The sequence below is a fragment of the Stigmatopora nigra genome, chromosome 23 (genome assembly GCF_051989575.1).
Source record: "Stigmatopora nigra isolate UIUO_SnigA chromosome 23, RoL_Snig_1.1, whole genome shotgun sequence".
Classification (NCBI taxonomy): Eukaryota; Metazoa; Chordata; class Actinopteri; order Syngnathiformes; family Syngnathidae; genus Stigmatopora; species Stigmatopora nigra.
The window spans coordinates 5,650,884-5,667,500 of record NC_135530.1 but is presented as its reverse complement, the minus strand read 5'-3'; the positions used below and the strand labels follow the sequence as shown (position 1 = coordinate 5,667,500).

At 37.4% G+C, this 16,617-nt stretch overlaps 4 protein-coding genes across 6 annotated transcripts in view; 2 read left to right on the top strand and 2 right to left on the bottom strand.

Annotated features, from left to right (window-relative positions):
- The window catches only part of tm7sf3 (transmembrane 7 superfamily member 3), a 9,461-nt gene extending 6,859 nt beyond the window's left edge, over positions 1 to 2,602 (bottom strand). The window contains exons 1-3 of the mRNA XM_077710080.1: positions 2,349 to 2,602; positions 625 to 779; positions 1 to 20 (exon numbers count right to left, since the gene is read on the bottom strand). The exon at positions 1 to 20 is cut by the window's left edge and continues 131 nt beyond it. Coding sequence (XP_077566206.1) covers positions 1 to 20; positions 625 to 779; positions 2,349 to 2,412 — 239 coding nt within the window. The 5' untranslated portion in view covers positions 2,413 to 2,602. The remainder of the gene's footprint in view (positions 21 to 624; positions 780 to 2,348) is intronic.
- A 451-nt stretch (positions 2,603 to 3,053) lies between these two features.
- fgfr1op2 (FGFR1 oncogene partner 2) lies at positions 3,054 to 4,920 on the bottom strand. Its single transcript, XM_077709736.1, has 6 exons — positions 4,658 to 4,920; positions 4,216 to 4,352; positions 4,021 to 4,138; positions 3,802 to 3,944; positions 3,503 to 3,616; positions 3,054 to 3,435 (listed from the first exon to the last, which is right to left on the bottom strand). Exons 1-6 carry the CDS (start codon positions 4,680 to 4,682, stop codon positions 3,298 to 3,300), a joined length of 675 nt encoding a protein of 224 aa, XP_077565862.1. The 5' UTR covers positions 4,683 to 4,920; the 3' UTR covers positions 3,054 to 3,297.
- Positions 4,921 to 5,127: 207 nt separating this feature from the next.
- On the top strand, positions 5,128 to 6,781 carry med21 (mediator complex subunit 21). The gene is made up of 4 exons (XM_077709713.1): positions 5,128 to 5,247; positions 5,331 to 5,445; positions 5,716 to 5,816; positions 5,904 to 6,781. The coding sequence occupies exons 1-4, from the start codon at positions 5,206 to 5,208 to the stop codon at positions 6,084 to 6,086; spliced, it is 441 nt and encodes a 146-aa protein (XP_077565839.1). The 5' UTR covers positions 5,128 to 5,205; the 3' UTR covers positions 6,087 to 6,781.
- An 832-nt stretch (positions 6,782 to 7,613) lies between these two features.
- Positions 7,614 to 14,981, top strand: LOC144181426 (serine/threonine-protein kinase 38-like). 3 transcript variants are annotated; one of them, XM_077709890.1, is made up of 14 exons: positions 7,614 to 7,863; positions 7,973 to 8,011; positions 8,807 to 8,946; positions 9,617 to 9,668; positions 9,788 to 9,910; positions 10,767 to 10,850; positions 10,911 to 11,189; positions 11,258 to 11,360; positions 11,469 to 11,530; positions 11,910 to 12,027; positions 12,098 to 12,221; positions 12,808 to 12,903; positions 12,964 to 13,055; positions 13,137 to 14,981. In XM_077709890.1, the coding sequence occupies exons 3-14, from the start codon at positions 8,813 to 8,815 to the stop codon at positions 13,259 to 13,261; spliced, it is 1,392 nt and encodes a 463-aa protein (XP_077566016.1). In that variant the 5' UTR covers positions 7,614 to 7,863; positions 7,973 to 8,011; positions 8,807 to 8,812; the 3' UTR covers positions 13,262 to 14,981. The 3 variants fall into 3 exon arrangements, with proteins under 3 accessions (XP_077566016.1, XP_077566017.1, XP_077566015.1); XM_077709891.1 differs by having other exon boundaries at positions 7,614 to 8,011; positions 8,807 to 8,950; positions 9,621 to 9,668; XM_077709889.1 differs by having other exon boundaries at positions 7,615 to 8,011.
- The last annotated feature ends 1,636 nt before the right edge of the window (positions 14,982 to 16,617 follow it).

Here is a 16,617-nt window from a genome sequence, read left to right as displayed (position 1 = left end):
GAAAGACCAAATACTGGTGTCTAAACACAGAAATCATATAAAAATGACAAATGAGTTAAAAGAACAATACAGAAGTACAGTGTTACCTCGGTTATCGCGGTTAATGGGGACCTGGACCACCCGCGATAAGTGAATTTCCGCGAAGTAGGGATTCCCCTTCAAAAATGCTTAATTTGAATTTAATTTTAAAAAAAAAATATTTTTAATTGTTTTATTTTATTTTATTTTATTTATTTTTTTTTAAATTTACCCCCCTGTATACAGTACACCATATTAAATACGGGTAGAGAGAGTGAAATTCATGTTATAACAAAAAAATTGGCAAAATTGAAAAAAAAATCTAAATATTATATCTAAAATAGTCCAGCCCACATGAAATCAAGTTGATGGTGTAATGTCTTGCTGTTTATTTTAATAGATATAATGAAATGTGCTATGTGGAACGACAAACAACAATGGCTGGCATGCGGTGCCGTATTTTCTATCTTTCTTTCCAGCATGTGACTCGTTGTTACAAACAGAAGACATGCTTTGTTTCGAAAAGGCAACACTGTGCGCTCTCATACTGTATAGACTTTAAGATGCTCTGCTAGCGGGAAATTTCCAGAGGATGAATCTCCTTACCGTGCTGTAGGAAAGGGTGACATTATGACGCTGTGTGTGCAACTGTGCCGTGGCAAACGCCACCTCCGAGGGGATCCCGGTGGTTATGGCCTGCACCGTCTCGTTCCCCGATACGCTAACATTCTGGAACGTTCCCGGCAGGAAAAACACCCGGTCTAACACAAAGGAAAAAAGACAGTCTGGTTATACGGCGTAATGATTTGAATTGTGAAAAATCAGATAATAGGGCAGGGGTGGGCAAACTTTTGGGCCCGGGGGGCACATTGACTTTAAAAATTTGACAGATTGGCCGGGTCAGCATAAGATACGATACATATAAAAAAGTGCATCCGTTAACAGTACAAAAGAAACATAAACAGAAAAAAAAGGACTAAAGTATTAACATACTCATCACTCATTAAAGTAAAAAGTATAAAGTACAAAGTAAAGTAAAAAGGAATGTATTAAGAAATATTAAAATGTAATTTAAAAGATAGAGGGCTGGAAAACTTTAAAAAATTGACAGATGGGCCGGGTCAGCACAAGATATGATACATATAAAAAAGTGCATCCGTTAACAGTACAAATAAAACATAAACCGAAAAAGAGGACTAAAGTATTAACATACTCATCACTCATCATTAAAGTAAAAAGTATGAAGTACAAAGTAAAGTAAAAAGGAATGTATTAAGAAATATTAAAATGTTATTTAAAAAAAGATAGAGGGGCTGTAAAACACAAAAAACAAACAAATAAGTGGACAGAGCTACTGTGTGGCTTCCGCGTGACGGCGCCATCTTGGGGATAAAAAAAACATTATTTGGACAACGTCGATGGGCCGGATTAAAAAGCCTAGGGGCCATATGTGGCCCGCGGGCCGTAGTTTGCCCATTGCTGTAATAGGGTCACATCAAGGCAGATAACCCAAATGATCGACGCCAGCCAGTTATTAGGTTGAGTTTGTATTTTATAAATACATTAAAACGGAAACCACTTGAAGGTTTAATGAGGTCCAGTTTCTCAGTAGAGTGGAATGTACTGTTAACAGGGCGCTTATTTCTTTGCTACTTATCAAGATTTACATGAAGTGAGGGAAAGTGTTTCTGGATGCCAAATTTTACAGAGCATTAACACGACGAAGATTATTCTCATCACAAGATGACTGATTATTTTTCAACTCAGGCTCCAGCTTTATTTTGCTGGAATTTTGCTCCCCTCCCTTCTCATTTAAGTGAAAGCACGTGATTTCTAAGTGTTTTATTTTGGGAGGAGAAACCATTAACCTACATACACACCTGTAAAAAAATATTTTTTATAAGAAACATTATATTTTTAGTTTATTGTGGTTGGCCAAGTACATATACGAGGTAAAGATTAATAATACCAGAAACTAATTCTGACATTGACTAAGGTCACTATTTATACAATTATTTAATAATTGAATAGTGAGTATTAAAATTGTGTTTGAATCAAACTTAGCATAAAACATTCCAAATTTACACATTAGATTATGAAATGATGCATTGTCAAGCATAATTATAAATTGGCATTATTTTATTAAACCAGTTTTTCAAAAGAAGGAAAATATTACTTTCTTCACAGCCAAGTCGTGTACTTTTTGTTAGTAGATTATCAAAAATAAAAATCCACGCACGTGCAACGTCATGTCGTTTCGTAATATGGATTTAAATCAAAATATTTCAGATTAAATTACACAGCAAAAGCAGACATGGTATTATACTTACTTTCATCTTGAGCTTGAACGCCACATTTCAAATGCAATAACAAAAGCCAGACCCACCAAAACATTGTTTATCTGAGTAGAAATCAAACAGTGATCACGATTTATCCCCTCAGTCATTTGTAAAATCTCACTCCTTCTGTTTTGCTGCTGAAAATCGCCTTTGGCGATGAGCTAACATGCTTTTCTCCTACTTCCACGACTTCAATGTTCTTCTGCTTGCCAGCACTCGGATTCTTCTACAGTGAGGAGGTCAGTGAACGCGCCTCCCAGCGAGATTTATCAAGTCACGCGATATCTGGTGCAAACATTCCAACGTTGTGACAGGCAATGTCGAAAAATGTAAATATGTGGATATATAGTAAATATATAACATTATTATGCATATATAATTTGTGTGTGTGTGTATTTCACATAATTTGACGCTTGAAAGTGAATGTTATTATTCGATCTAAATCGTGCTCTCAAAATAAGAATGAAACAGACCCAACTGTTATTGGTAGTGGATGTCCAATCAATGTGACCAGACAAAATGGAATAAGCTAATACGTTTTTTAAATAGAAATTTTACTACCTATTGCTACACATACTTGTGAATACTTTGCACATACATGTATTGGCAGTGAATGAATTCATTGTCATTCTCTTTTTGCTGATATAATTTCACCAAAAGTCTGCTATTAGATAAAAGTAGGAAAATAAACAAATGATATAGCCATTGATTTATTTTTTTGCTCAGATTTTTGACAACTTACACACAATTTCAAGGTATTGAAACCTAAAAGAAGTACCCCAAAAATGACAAAAGTGATTGTTCAAATGCAGCTCCGAAAGAGGCTGGTACAGTAGATGCGCTGGCAGTTTTGGAAGTGAGGCTAGATTGGCTCAATGAAGGGAAACTGGTACAACACACATGGAAAAACAAAGTGTGGAAGACCAACCCAGTCTTTGGTCTAACTCTGTTGCAAACTGACATCACTGTTAGTCAATGGTGGCGACAGTGACGTGCTCTCCGACGCGTCTTCTACTTTAAAAATCCGAAATGCTTCGCGACTGATTCCCAGCAGCTCTCTTAGTCCTTTGTTCTCTAGCTACAACACAAGAAACACAACAGTGTTTACATTTCATTTTCAGAGAGAAACAATACTATGCTTATACCTCAAGTCGTTTAATCCTTTCCTCGTCTTCATACATGCGTCCTTCGTCTACTTCTATGGCTTTTTTCATCACAGAGGCCATCTCGTTGATCTTATCGGCGTGTGCTTGGATCTCCTATGGGGGAAAAAAAACTAAATGCATTTGTAGCTCGACTTATGGATGCTTCTACATAAAAAATGCTTTAATATGCATATTACTGTTCAAATATCCGAAAACAAGATCCAAGTTGTGGAACCAATTCATTTCGTAAGTAGAGGCACGACTGTACAGGAATGCTGAACTAGAGTTGCACAACTAACCGTTGTGTGCTGCTCTTTCAGCTGTGTCACAATGTTTGGGTCATCCCTCTTCCTAGCCATGAGCAGCCTGAACATCTGCTCTTTGTATTTGTTCATGATGAGCCCCAACGCAGACTGGTGCTCCTCCAATGACGTACGCAGCTCTGGAAAAAAAAAAACAGTACATGCATGATTCATCTCATCTAAGGGATGACAAATATGACTTTTACTCATCTAAACCTTTGTTTTCTAACTGGAGGGCTCTTATTTGACGGTTTTCCTGTTGGATTCCGAGGATCAAACTGGATCGAGGCCGATGACGTGCAACCTGGTTCAGTGTGTCAATTTCCAATTGGTACTAGAAAAAATACAATAAATAAATTAAAACACTTGACAGACATGATTGACATTTCATTAGGGTATTCATGTCCTTACTTGCTTCATAGCATCTACCCGCTTGTTGAGAAAAGTCGTTTGCTCTATTAACAGCTCTGCTGCGTTGTCATGGTTACGGAGTCTTTCCACCAACGATTTGGCATCCACAAGGACTTTCTCCAAAGTGCAATTCATGTCTGAAGAAATAGAACACAACCACACTATAAAGAAATAACTTCTTCTTTTTTTACTGATAGGCCGAGGGTAGTTAATTTTAAAAGCAGACTTTAAGATTACAAACTATATCATGCGTTTGTTTCACATCTGAATATGTATTTAATGATTTTTAATTTTGCGCAAATACATTTTAAAAGACCAAATCGAGCAATTTAGGTTATGCCGCCACCTTAAAATTCGTGTCGTAAACTAAGGAATCAGTGAAATATTTACAAACAGTACAATCATATACGATACCAGGAAAAACAGAACATATATTACTTACCTGGCGAGTTCAAAGTGCAAGACATTAGCTTTTTTAGCCTGGTCTCTACTTCCTGTTGATGTTTTGATAGCGAGCATTAGCTACTGCTAAACTTAAAGGGTCACAAAATGTGATCGTCTTTTTATTAACAATCGTCACGTTAACATTTAAAAATACCATACGGGTATCACGGTTTACACAGTTTGTTTAACCTTGTAAAACGGCAACGGCAAACAATGTTTGACGAGGATTATGAATGATTATTCTATGAGAATATCGTCGAGTCTTCTCACACAAAATCTCGCGTGATTACAGCCCCAGAAAGACAAAACGAGAACTCTAAGAGGAAATCTCGTAAAATTATGAAAAATAAAAGACAAATGTGTTGTGTACAAAACTGTTGTTTTTTTAGTTTTGTCTTCCTTGCCACATAAATCATAATTTTTGTATTTAAAAGCACAGTATTTTCCTCATGTGATCTCAGCATACAATGAGCCACAGGGTGGCGCTATTCAGACAAACGTTCATTGTAATGTACTCACTATTATTAAACAAAGAAGACAAGAAACATGGCGGATAGGCTAACCCAGCTACAAGATGCTGTCAATTCGGTACATCATCGAGTTTACAGGCATTAAATCAATGAATGAATTATTTAAACACACATTCATCTCATGTCTGTTTTTTTTTCTAGCTTGCAGATCAGTTTTGTAACGCGATCGGCGTCCTCCAACAGTGCGCTCCGCCTGCCTCTTTTAGTAACATTCAGACATCCATGAACAACGATCAGCCGGCAAACCAAACTGAAGGTGCTCGTTTTATTGCTTTCAAATGAAATATATGTGAGTAAAAATCTCTTTGGGTGGATTTTATTCCCCACCAATCAAAGGTAGTAGATCCACTCTAAAGTACTGTTACTTGTTTACTCATGTTTAAAAATAGGGAATGACACTACAGCAAACAATTCTTACTTTGGTCTTCCCACTGTTTAGTCATAAACAATGCGTCATCTTTCAGTTCAAATAATGTTGTCTTAACTTTGAGTAAACAATGACCAGTTGTCATATTATACTTTTAAGAGTACGCTCAGCTCTTTGCGGCACTAATTGCCAGAACAGCAAAAGATGTAGATGTGCTGATTGACTCTTTACCAAGCGAAGAGTCCACGGCAGCACTACAGGTAAATAGTCTTAGTCTCAGCCAGTGGGTTTTTCCTGCTTTCTATTAACTTGAAAGATTGTGACACCGATGTGCTGCTCTTCATCAGGCGGAGAGTCTGCGGCAACTGGAGGAGGAGAACCACGACGCCGCGGCTCGTCTAAAGGAAGCGGTCACTCGTGGTGACATGCTGCTGGAGAAGATCCAGAGCGCCTTGGCAGACATTGCCCAGTCACAGCTACGAACCCGCAACGGTGCCCCGAGCCAGCCATCACCTGCTGACTCTTCTTGACCTGCCCTGTTTATACATCCCTAAATTTCCTATTTATCACACTTAACTACAGGCTTTGAAAACCTATGCTCACTGTGTTTGTCAGGGTGAAAAGAATCAAGCCATATAACCAGAGCTCCCAACTACCTCCGGGCCCCCCAAAAACATGATGGTAACATTTTTATTTTATATTATATTTTATATTCACAGCTGGACAAAAGTGGGAGAAGAAGCGACTCGCATTCTTGCTACTATCACAATGAAATTTCCTTAATATGTGATGAATTAAGTTATCCAATCTAATGCATTGCATTGACCCTGGAAATACTCTGGAATTGGGATAAAGCTACTCCTGAAATGAGGTTGATGGAGGTTGGCTGCTCTGCATAAAACACTTGACACAATTGTTTACTTGAGGAAAAAAATCTGCTTTTATTATGTTTTGTACACAATGAAATTTCCCGAAAACATGAATTAAGTTATCCAATTAAATGAATTGCATTGACCCCGGAAATACTCTGGAATTGTGATAAAGCTACTCCTGAAATGAAGTTGACGGAGGTTGGCAGCTCTGCATAAAACACAATTGTTTACTTGCGGAAAAAAATGTCTGTTTTATGTTTTGTATAGTTTTTTTGTAAATATTTAAGGTCCAATTTCATGCCTCAATATCAATTTATATGAAATAAATTTTGAATAAACACTTTTGCTAACAAGGGGTATCGTTGTTTTGTAACATTAACAAAAGGAAGATATTCAATGTTTATTGTTGGCAAGTTTTCCCAGTGAATCAGAATAGGAACTTCTTTTTCAGATTATTTTTCTCACATTTCCAAACTTGTGTTTCATAAGCAGAACTTAAATAGCAGTGGGAAAATGTCAAGCTGGAAAAAGAGAAGATTGATGCGGATCATGTTTGGAGCACCTTTTAATAACAACACATTGAATTTAAACCCTGAAGTCACGTGGTTTATTGGTCTAAAAACTAAAAATAGACGATGCGTCATTGCTTGGTGGGCAATGTTGACGCTAGGTTTATATATTTTTAAAAGCTTAATGTGCCGAACACCACGCCCAGAACCTTAAAGTGTGGGCAGGTCACACTCATGTCCCTTCATCCACACACACCCTGACATCATGGCAATTTCTTTAAAAAGCAGGGGATTGTCCAAAAATGGAGAGTTTAATTTGACAGTTCAAACTTTGGAATGAAGATTACACGAATGACCTTTAATTGTCTGCATTTGATTCATAGATAAAGTCATACGACTGTTTATTTTTGTGAAAGCATGCCATTTACAGCTTGGTTATATGTGTGAAAATATAATGCTGGAATGATTTAAATAATAATAAAACCCTTGTAAAGAGTGACTATTTTCATCAGCGCAAACCATCTAATGAATATGCGCCCAAGCGCACTAAAAACAAGGGCATTATCCCAAGCCGCCATTGGCTGACTTCCTTGCTACCCTCAGAAATCCCCTTCACTTGATTGGCCGGTCCACTGTTGTCGCATCTGATTGGCCCAGACTGACGTCAATCTACTGCTACGCCATTGCGTAACTGCGGCGTCTGATGAGCCGACGGTTCAGGAAAACAGTAGCTACCTTTTTCCACATTTTTCACCATTAAGACAGAAGATACGTCGCACTCAAACACAGGAGAGGGACACGCAGGGATATCTTAATTTTAACAACATAATTTAATGTTCGATGGCTGTTATCGGCTGAAGAAATGAGCCATGTTTCCTTTTTGATATCGGCTTTATTGACAGCTGTGTAGCGGCTCCCGGTTAAAGGTGACGGTTAGCTTAATAATTGGATCTTCCAGCCTTTTCTGCCTACATTTTAGGCGGAAAACGCAATTAAATTCCATTTATTTTATTTTTATTTTGGGTGGTGGGGCAGGCGCCCACCCAAAAATTCACTCTGGAGCAAGACACGGAGGTAGGTTGAGATCATGTTATTTTCCAAAAGTACTGGCTATTTTTACTCTATTAGCTTGTGGAATTTATTAAGCGTAAATTGATCATGGATAAAGCATTCAAAAATAGCGTGTGCTTAAAAATAAAGCCATTACCAAAAGTGGTGAGGTACGTTATAGATAGAGTATACAATTCATACGCTTTTATTTTAATATCTGAAATATTCTATATGTAATTAATTCAATTTCCTGTTCAATCTGGTTTTTCGAAATGCACTTCCTGCGTTGGTTCCTATCAAAATTAAAGTAATACGTTATTAATTGTTAGTATTTAAACTGCACTTGTGATTTTTTTTTTTATCCATTGATTTCCCTTTTTTAATGCATCTTTACCTTCCCACCCTTTTTGTGGTTTTGTTAGTCATGTATGCGTAGCCCATTCCTCTCTTTAGTGCCATGACTGGACTCTTTCATTCAGGGATGGAAAGTTTCCTGGCAGGTTTCTTTTCACTCCTTTTAAGGCGCCTTCTCTGCCTGTAACTGTTGCGTATGCAAAATAAAACATGGACAAAATAAAACATCTTTTTTTTGGTAATCATTTTCTCCCAGTCAAGCAGGACAACACATTGATTGTGTCTCATTTTCCACTTCCAGTTCCCCATCCAATGTTTTTTCCCCTTCAAAGCAAATCAGGAAGTTTGTTTTTGTTAGATTGTTGTGCACTAGACCAAACACGGCCTCCTATCAGGAGCCTACAGACATATTTTAAAAATCTCAAGATGATCTAATCAAGGCATTCTTTACTATGTTTCTCACAGGATAGCATGGCCATGACAGGAGAGACGGCAGCCACCCTCCCAATGAGTAACCACACCCGAGAAAGGGTGACGGTTGCCAAGCTGACGCTGGAGAACTTCTACAGCACGCTCCTCACCCAGCACGAGGAGCGCGAAATGAGGCCAGTTTTAATGTTTGGTTGTTGTTGGCAGCGATAGGCGTCCAATCCAATTCGAGTGGGAGTCATCAATGGCAGCCAAATAGTTAAAGTGCCACGCCCTCCTTCATGTGGGTGGCATTTATATGAAAACAAAGGGAGTTAGCGTTACCTGATAGCTCATCTTGGGTACAAACGCGATCCTAAAGAGATTTTTGGTCAAGATCAAAATAGTTTTGCTCACCAGTCACTACCGCATACCCACATTTCAAAGCAAATATTTGACTACATGAAACTACTACTCAATATTTGAAAATAACATGAAGTACATCTACAAGGATTCTACAGGGTGTCTCAAAAAATGGACTCACTTTTAGAATAAAATGTACTCACTTTTAGAATAAAATGTACTCACTTTTAGAATAAAATGTACTCACTTTTAGAATAAAATGTACTCACTTTTAGAATAAAATGTACTCGCTTTTAGAATTACCAGTAAACCTTTAGTGAGTACATTTTATTCTAAAAGTGAGTACATTTTTTGAGACACTCTGTGTTTAAATGTATTGACTACCCGCAATAAATTAATTTTAAAAAACACAAGAGGGATTAAAAAGTTAAGGTTTTAAATCCAGTTGTACGTTTATGGAATTTTCTTTTTTATTTACAAATGGTCTTTTTTTTCTGTTGCTAGGCAGAAGAAGCTAGAAAAGGCCATGGATGATGAAGGTTTACCAGATGAGGAGGTAAAGCTGACACTCTCTCACTTGATGGCACAATCGTGTGTGCCTTTTTTTAACTAATTTAGTATGGAGCTTTTTTTTTACTGTTCCTTTTCCAATGGAGTGTCCTCTTCTTTTTGCAGAAAGTCATGCGCCGGTCGCAACACGCTCGCAAAGAAACCGAGTTTTTACGCTTGAAGAGGACACGGCTGGGTTTGGATGACTTTGAGTCCCTCAAGGTTATTGGACGTGGTGCTTTTGGGGAGGTATGCAAAAGCAATGTTTGACATATCTGCAGGGGTGCACATCATTTGTACTCCCTACTTTACATGTTTGTCAGTTAAAGGATGACTGAAATTTTTGACCTTTTATAAAACACACTTAATAATCGTCGGACATATACTTTGTCGTCATCATCAACAACGAAAAGTCATTGTCAAAAGTAATTGTCATCATACCCAGAAACTGCATATGACGAAATTGGTAGTGCTTCTTCAAAAGGTGCCTTTTCTCGGCAAAGGACCCAAATAAGTGATAATTTCGGCCTCGTAATTTGGCATTCTGCCGTTATGGATACATCGCATCATCTCCTGAGCGGATTACTTACCTCTCACTGTCTTTCACTTACCTTCAGTCAGCCAGTAGGAGGCAGATCACCATATTTCATGTTATATTACCTCACCCCGAAGTTATTACACAGACGGGATTGTGTATTGTGTTACTGCAAGTTTAGAGTCCTGATGGATGTGGGAAAAAAACTGTCCTTAAGCCTATTTGTCCATACTTTGTGAGACCTAAAGCGTCTGCCACAGGGCAGCAGCTGGAACAGATTGTGACCAAGGTGGTATGGGTCCCTGATTATGGTCCTGGCTCTGCTGAGGTAACGAGGGCTGGTAATGTCTCCCAGTGAGGGCAGAGAGCAGCTGTGCCAGCTGAGGTTGTTAGCGGCAAATCTTGTACCACATTTCAGTGTGCTCATCGTTAGCTTCAAGCATGGCAAATCTTGGAGACACTTTTTAGGAGAAAAAACAAGTTTCTTTGCCTCTGGCTTGTTTAAGCCCATATATCACTTTGTTTTCTACTATTACATGTGTGTTTATTTGTGCTTTTCCTGGCATCCAGGTGCGTTTAGTCCAAAAAAAGGACACCGGGCATATTTATGCTATGAAGATATTACGAAAAGCGGACATGTTGGAGAAAGAGCAGGTAAAGTGTTGACATTGGCACATTCCTATGACATTCAGCTTATGAATATTTTTCTTTTAGGTCGCTCACATTCGGGCCGAGCGTGATATTCTGGTGGAAGCGGACGGCGCCTGGGTGGTGAAGATGTTTTACAGCTTCCAGGATAAGCGTAACCTTTACCTTATCATGGAATTTCTGCCTGGAGGCGACATGATGACGCTACTGATGAAGAAGGACACCTTGTCCGAAGAAGCTACGCAGTTCTACATCGCCGAAACGGTCCTGGCCATCGACTCTATTCACCAGTTGGGCTTCATCCATCGAGATATCAAACCAGACAACCTGCTGCTGGACTCCAGGGTGAGGTTGTAGTATGTAAGATCTGACAGAATGTTGTTGGACGGGATCTGAAAGCCTTTTCTCAACAGGGACATGTGAAGTTGTCTGATTTTGGCTTGTGTACCGGACTGAAGAAAGCCCACCGCACAGAATTTTACAGGAATCTGACACACAACCCGCCAAGTGACTTTTGTCAGTATCGCATTTCTTGTTTTTACACTTTTTACACCAAATGAAGCAGTGGAGACTTTTGCAGATGGGATTTCAAGCTCTGTTTTTATGCCCTTTGTTTTTCTGCAGCCTTTCAAAACATGAATTCCAAGCGGAAAGCAGAAACCTGGAAGAAAAACCGCAGACAACTGGTACGACTTCAAATCAAATCCAATCAAAAGCCTTTATTGTCATTATACTTCTGAATGACAGTACTCTCTGTTGGTTAATTAATATAGTGCAATGGGTACAATAAGTAGTATTCCAGTATGGGAAAACTTTAAAAAGACAGCTACATTTGAACACATCAAAATTCCTTTTGAAATTGCATATTAGCGAAACATTTAGTTGAGAACCATCACCAAGATTTATATTTAGGATTTAGATATGGTACTTATTATTTAGAAGTAAAGACTGAAGTCGCTATATTCTAAATGTGCAGAAAAAATCACTCTAAAATGTTCAAACCTTATTTGAAAAACTGCATTATTAAATATGGGAAACATTTTTTTGTTGTTTTTTATGTTTCAGGCTTATTCCACAGTGGGAACGCCAGACTACATCGCCCCCGAAGTCTTCATGCAAACTGGTTACAACAAACTGTGTGATTGGTGGTCATTAGGCGTCATTATGTACGAGATGTTGATAGGTGGGTGAGTGTGTACATTTTGGGCCTGGACATGGCAAAGAGAGAGCATAAAACGATGGGGTGTTTTCAGGCTATCCGCCATTTTGTTCGGAGACGCCGCAGGAGACGTACAGGAAAGTGATGAACTGGAAGGAGACCCTCGTGTTTCCCCCTGAAGTCCCCATTTCAGAGCGAGCTAAAGACATGATTTTGCGGTATGGACCTTTTTTTTTTAATTACCGTATTTTCAAGTCTATAAGGCGCACCGCATTATAAGGCGCACCCACAATGAATGACATGTTTTCCATATATAAGGCGCACTGTATTATAAGGCGCACTGTATTATAAGGCGCACCGGATTATAAGGCGCACGGTCTATTTTGGAGAAAATTTAAGACTTAAGTGCGCCTTATAGTCGTGAAAATACGGTAATTGCCATTGACTTCCAGGTATGAAGCACTCACTACACAGTCACCTCTAGAGCCAGCCATTGTTGATGTTTTGGATTTTTTTGTATAAAATCTTGCAGTGGGGGAGGAGCTATATGATGGAAGATTTTGTAATCTTTGCATCTGCATATTTAACAGTATTGTTTCAGTTTAGGCGTTTGTGTTTTTTTAATACCCGACAGTGGCGGTTTTTCCTTTTTGGTTTTCTGTTTTTTCCATATACAAGGCGCACTGGATTATAAGGCGCACTGTCTAGTTTGGAGAAAATTTAAGACTTTTAAGTGCGCCATATAGTCGTGAAAGTACGGTACTTATGATTGGATGATATCAATTTGCTTTTTATGCACTTTAGGTTCTGCACTGATCCCGAAAACAGAGTCGGCACAGGCAGCGTGGAGGAAATCAAAAGCCATCAATTTTTCGAACCTGTTGACTGGGAACATATCAGGTACTTAAAAAAAAAATGCTGTTATTGATGATTTTATGGATCACATATTTCCCTCAACAGGGAACGCCCTGCCGCCATCTCCATTGAAATCAAAAGCATCGACGACACATCCAATTTTGATGAGTTCCCTGAATCAGACATCCTCCAACCAGGTATGAAGTTAGTTCTTTTTTTAAACATTGACAATCATTGATGTCTAATCCACATCGTTGTCTGAAACCGAATAATTTCAGCGAATACAACAGAACCTGATTTCAAGTCTAAGGATTGGGTGTTCCTCAACTACACTTACAAACGCTTCGAGGGCTTGACTCAACGTGGCACCATCCCAACATACATGAAGCCGGGCAAAGCCTGATTGGCTTTAACAGGGAGTATCAATCAAGCAAACTAAAAGACATTTACGGACATAACAGGGTCGGGCTCTCATTTGGCCCGAAAACTGAGCCGCAGCTGCCTCTCGGCTGCTTTGACATATTGATAGTTTAAACACTGTTTGCGATAAACTAGCTTATATGCAAACCAAGTACCTGCTACTGAAGAGACACAGGAAGGTTTCAGCATGTTTTTAACTCATCACTTTTTGAGGAAATTGGGTCTTTTCTTTTTAAACAAACTCAGGAACGTTTTTTTTTGCTTGAAATATGGCACCGTACTTGCGGATTTGGCCTTTTTAGTTGCCTCCAAGTGGAAAAAAGGGTCGTCTATATAAGGTGTTACAGGGTATATAATTGTAGGATTGAAGAAATAACGTAGCAGTAGCTTTAAAGAACCAGGGATGGAATTTTTGTGTTTAATTATTTGTGTTCCTGGTTTATAATTAGGAATATATAGAACTATTTAATCATGCTGGAATCTTCCCAGTGCTTTATAAGATGATTTCACAGACACAATGTGTCCAGTGTGTTTAACATTAGCAGCCCTTATTCTTATTTTTGAAGAATTCACAACAAAAAATGTCCAATCACTTCCTTCATAGAAGTGCCTTTGCATGTAGCTGATGAACGACATGGTGTCAGAATTCATCACTGTTTATTGAAAAAGGGAAATGTTCATTTAAAAAAAAGGGGGAAAGAAGATTTTAGGTCAGCTTTAGTTAGCAACAGTTTGGACGTTAATGGTTTATTACATGACAGTATTTTTTTATGGCATTGATAAAAAACGGATCCTCGTAAAAATGATTTGTGGATGGAATCTTGTATCAAATTTCATTCGTGTTATTTTAGCTATTCCATACACACTAGGCAGTTGTATTTTCTTTTTCAGTACAATATTTTACGTCTATTTTAAATTGCACAGTTCCTTACATAACGGCTTCCAAAGATCCTGACCACAAATCTCTCGCAAACTACCTTAAAATTTGAATAATATGAATAATTACATAAACTGAAAATAGTGTTCAAATGCAATCTTGGGCATGAAAAAAAAGAAGAAATTCAGGCAAGTTAAAGAAAATGAAAACACTGAGTTGGTTTTCATTTATGCCATGTGATGGTGCTATTACTGCAGAAAAAAAGTATGACGCCAACTACTAATTCTTTTTTAAGTATAATGACTTATACAGTATAAGAAATGTATAAATATGTATATTTCAGCATTATTTATTATTTGTATGTGTCCGAATTTCCCTTTTTTTTACTACTAATTGTTTTATGTTCATCCCCTTTTTAAGTCGGCTGTTTAAAATGACATGTTCTATTTGTTCATAGGACAAAAAACTACAGAAATGATATTTGGCTATATAATGTATAGTATTCAGTGTACAATTTGTATAACAAATTGTGTATAAATGTATTGTCCTTACCTGGTAACAAAAGCCATCTGTTGGTATTGCTGTCATAATTTAAAATAGTTATAAAAATATAAGGGGAGAAACTTGAGTCATTATGATGAGTGAAAGAAGGACCTAAAGAAGTTTTAATGTTAAGAAAACATCAAATAGTAAATCATGGGCCAAAGTAGTTTAAAGTAAAAAAAATCAGGACAACAATTGTGGCTTATGAATGTCATGATTTATTTGTATGCTGTTACTTGTTAACCTTTTATGTTAATAACATAAAATATATAATATTTCTCCACCTGTGTCACTTTAATAACTAATAACAATACAGACTACTACATTGAATGAAGTGAGCTGGTTTTGAAAAAAATATATATATGTAGATATTTACATTTGAGTAGTTCATAAAATAAACAGAACACCATTAAAAGGTCCATGTTTTTAAAACACAAGAGGACATGACCTATTAAAGATACAGTTTATACACACACTAAAAAAAACAACAACAACAAAACGTAAATATGCATTAAGCTGTATGCGGATGTGATGTTTGACCTCATTTATTAGCGGAAGGCCTAAAATGTGACTAATCTATTAGTGTAACAGAACACTAAAACATTCCAAAAATCATTATTAAATGATTCCGATGTGACATTTTCAATCACAAAACATCATTAACTTCTGTTTCAGCTCTCCTGTAAGTCTATTGTCTCTGGTAAGTGCGTCAAAATGAGTCATAGGACGTCATATTTGACTATAGTCTCAAATTGACGCAAAAATAGGAGTTTTGTAGGCAGGGGGGACATTCTTTCATGCTGAGTAATTGCTTTATTGTTTTCTTTTCCTTCTAAGGGGTCCCCCTAAAAAAATCTAATAGTTTGACCTACATTCAAATGAACATAGAAACGTCTTAAAACTTAATGATAATATGTACGAGTGGCATTTTTCCACGAGCGAACGTGACGGCGCAGTTGTTTCTTTAGATGCCCTTCCCTATATGGGTTAACGAGTCAAAGTTACATAAGTTACATCATATATAGGTCAACACGTGTTTGGTTGGCACGTGCAGCCGGCACTCTTATGTAAAGTCTCGTGCAAAGGTCTCAAATTACACTATGTAGGTGAGGCACCAAGATCGTCGATTTATAGAAGACATCTCACTGTGACTATTTTTTTTCTTACCCCGTTTCTGTCTCATTCCCAATATGCGTACACGTAGTTTGTCATGATGAAAGTATCTTTTCTTGGTCATATTATAGAGGAGTAATCACCTAAACGGCGTTGGAATAATATAATATTTTTTCATGATTCAAATAGATTGTAAAATGTAAATATATAAAAAATGTTATTCTCTCTCTTTCATTTATTTTTCATAAATGTAATTCGAAAAGTATTTTATATATTTGAGGATAAATGTACAATAAATTATGAAATAGAACAATTAAGAAAGAGAATATTGACTTCATTCACCTTTTCACAGATAAAAATGAAAATAATAATAAAAAAACAAGTTTTATTCCAGTGATAAGCATAATCATGCAGCGGCTTTTAACTAAGTCAAAGCACTACATACTGTATTGAAAATTCTATATATATTTTTTACTCGCTCAAGACTAGTGGACAGAGTGAGCCCTCTTTTATAAAGCAGCATTGCTTTCCTTGGAAAGCCCGACGCACGTAAACGAAGATCCGTGTTATATCAGGTCATTCAAATTAATTCTAGATATCGAAACAAACAAACATTTTAACATAAAATAAATTTGTATCACATAATATTAACGTATTGGCATCAAAAGAAATCACTTTCAACTGATGAAACAAACAAAAAATAATATGGATGAATAGGAAGGTCTGATGATAGAGTGTGACGTCACGACACAGGACATGAATGAAGGAGGAAAAAAGGGAGGGGGCGGTGGTGGTGACATGGTTTA

Bases quoted from the DNA above. Each gene is read 5' to 3' on its own strand.
- LOC144181426 (XM_077709890.1), top strand. From the start codon at position 8,813: ATGGCCATGACAGGAGAGACGGCAGCCACCCTCCCAATGAGTAACCAC. The intron at 8,947-9,616 runs GCCAGTTTTAAT...TTCTGTTGCTAG, and splicing joins CACGAGGAGCGCGAAATGAG to GCAGAAGAAGCTAGAAAAGG. The intron at 12,222-12,807 runs GTATGGACCTTT...TATGCACTTTAG, and splicing joins GCTAAAGACATGATTTTGCG to GTTCTGCACTGATCCCGAAA.
- fgfr1op2 (XM_077709736.1), bottom strand. From the start codon at position 4,682: ATGTCTTGCACTTTGAACTCGCCAG. The intron at 4,353-4,657 runs GTAAGTAATATA...CTATTTCTTCAG, and splicing joins TTGCACTTTGAACTCGCCAG to ACATGAATTGCACTTTGGAG. The intron at 3,945-4,020 runs GTTTAGATGAGT...TTTTTTTTCCAG, and splicing joins CCTCCAGTTAGAAAACAAAG to AGCTGCGTACGTCATTGGAG.
- med21 (XM_077709713.1), top strand. From the start codon at position 5,206: ATGGCGGATAGGCTAACCCAGCTACAAGATGCTGTCAATTCG. The intron at 5,446-5,715 runs GTGCTCGTTTTA...TATACTTTTAAG, and splicing joins GCCGGCAAACCAAACTGAAG to AGTACGCTCAGCTCTTTGCG. The intron at 5,817-5,903 runs GTAAATAGTCTT...GCTCTTCATCAG, and splicing joins AGTCCACGGCAGCACTACAG to GCGGAGAGTCTGCGGCAACT.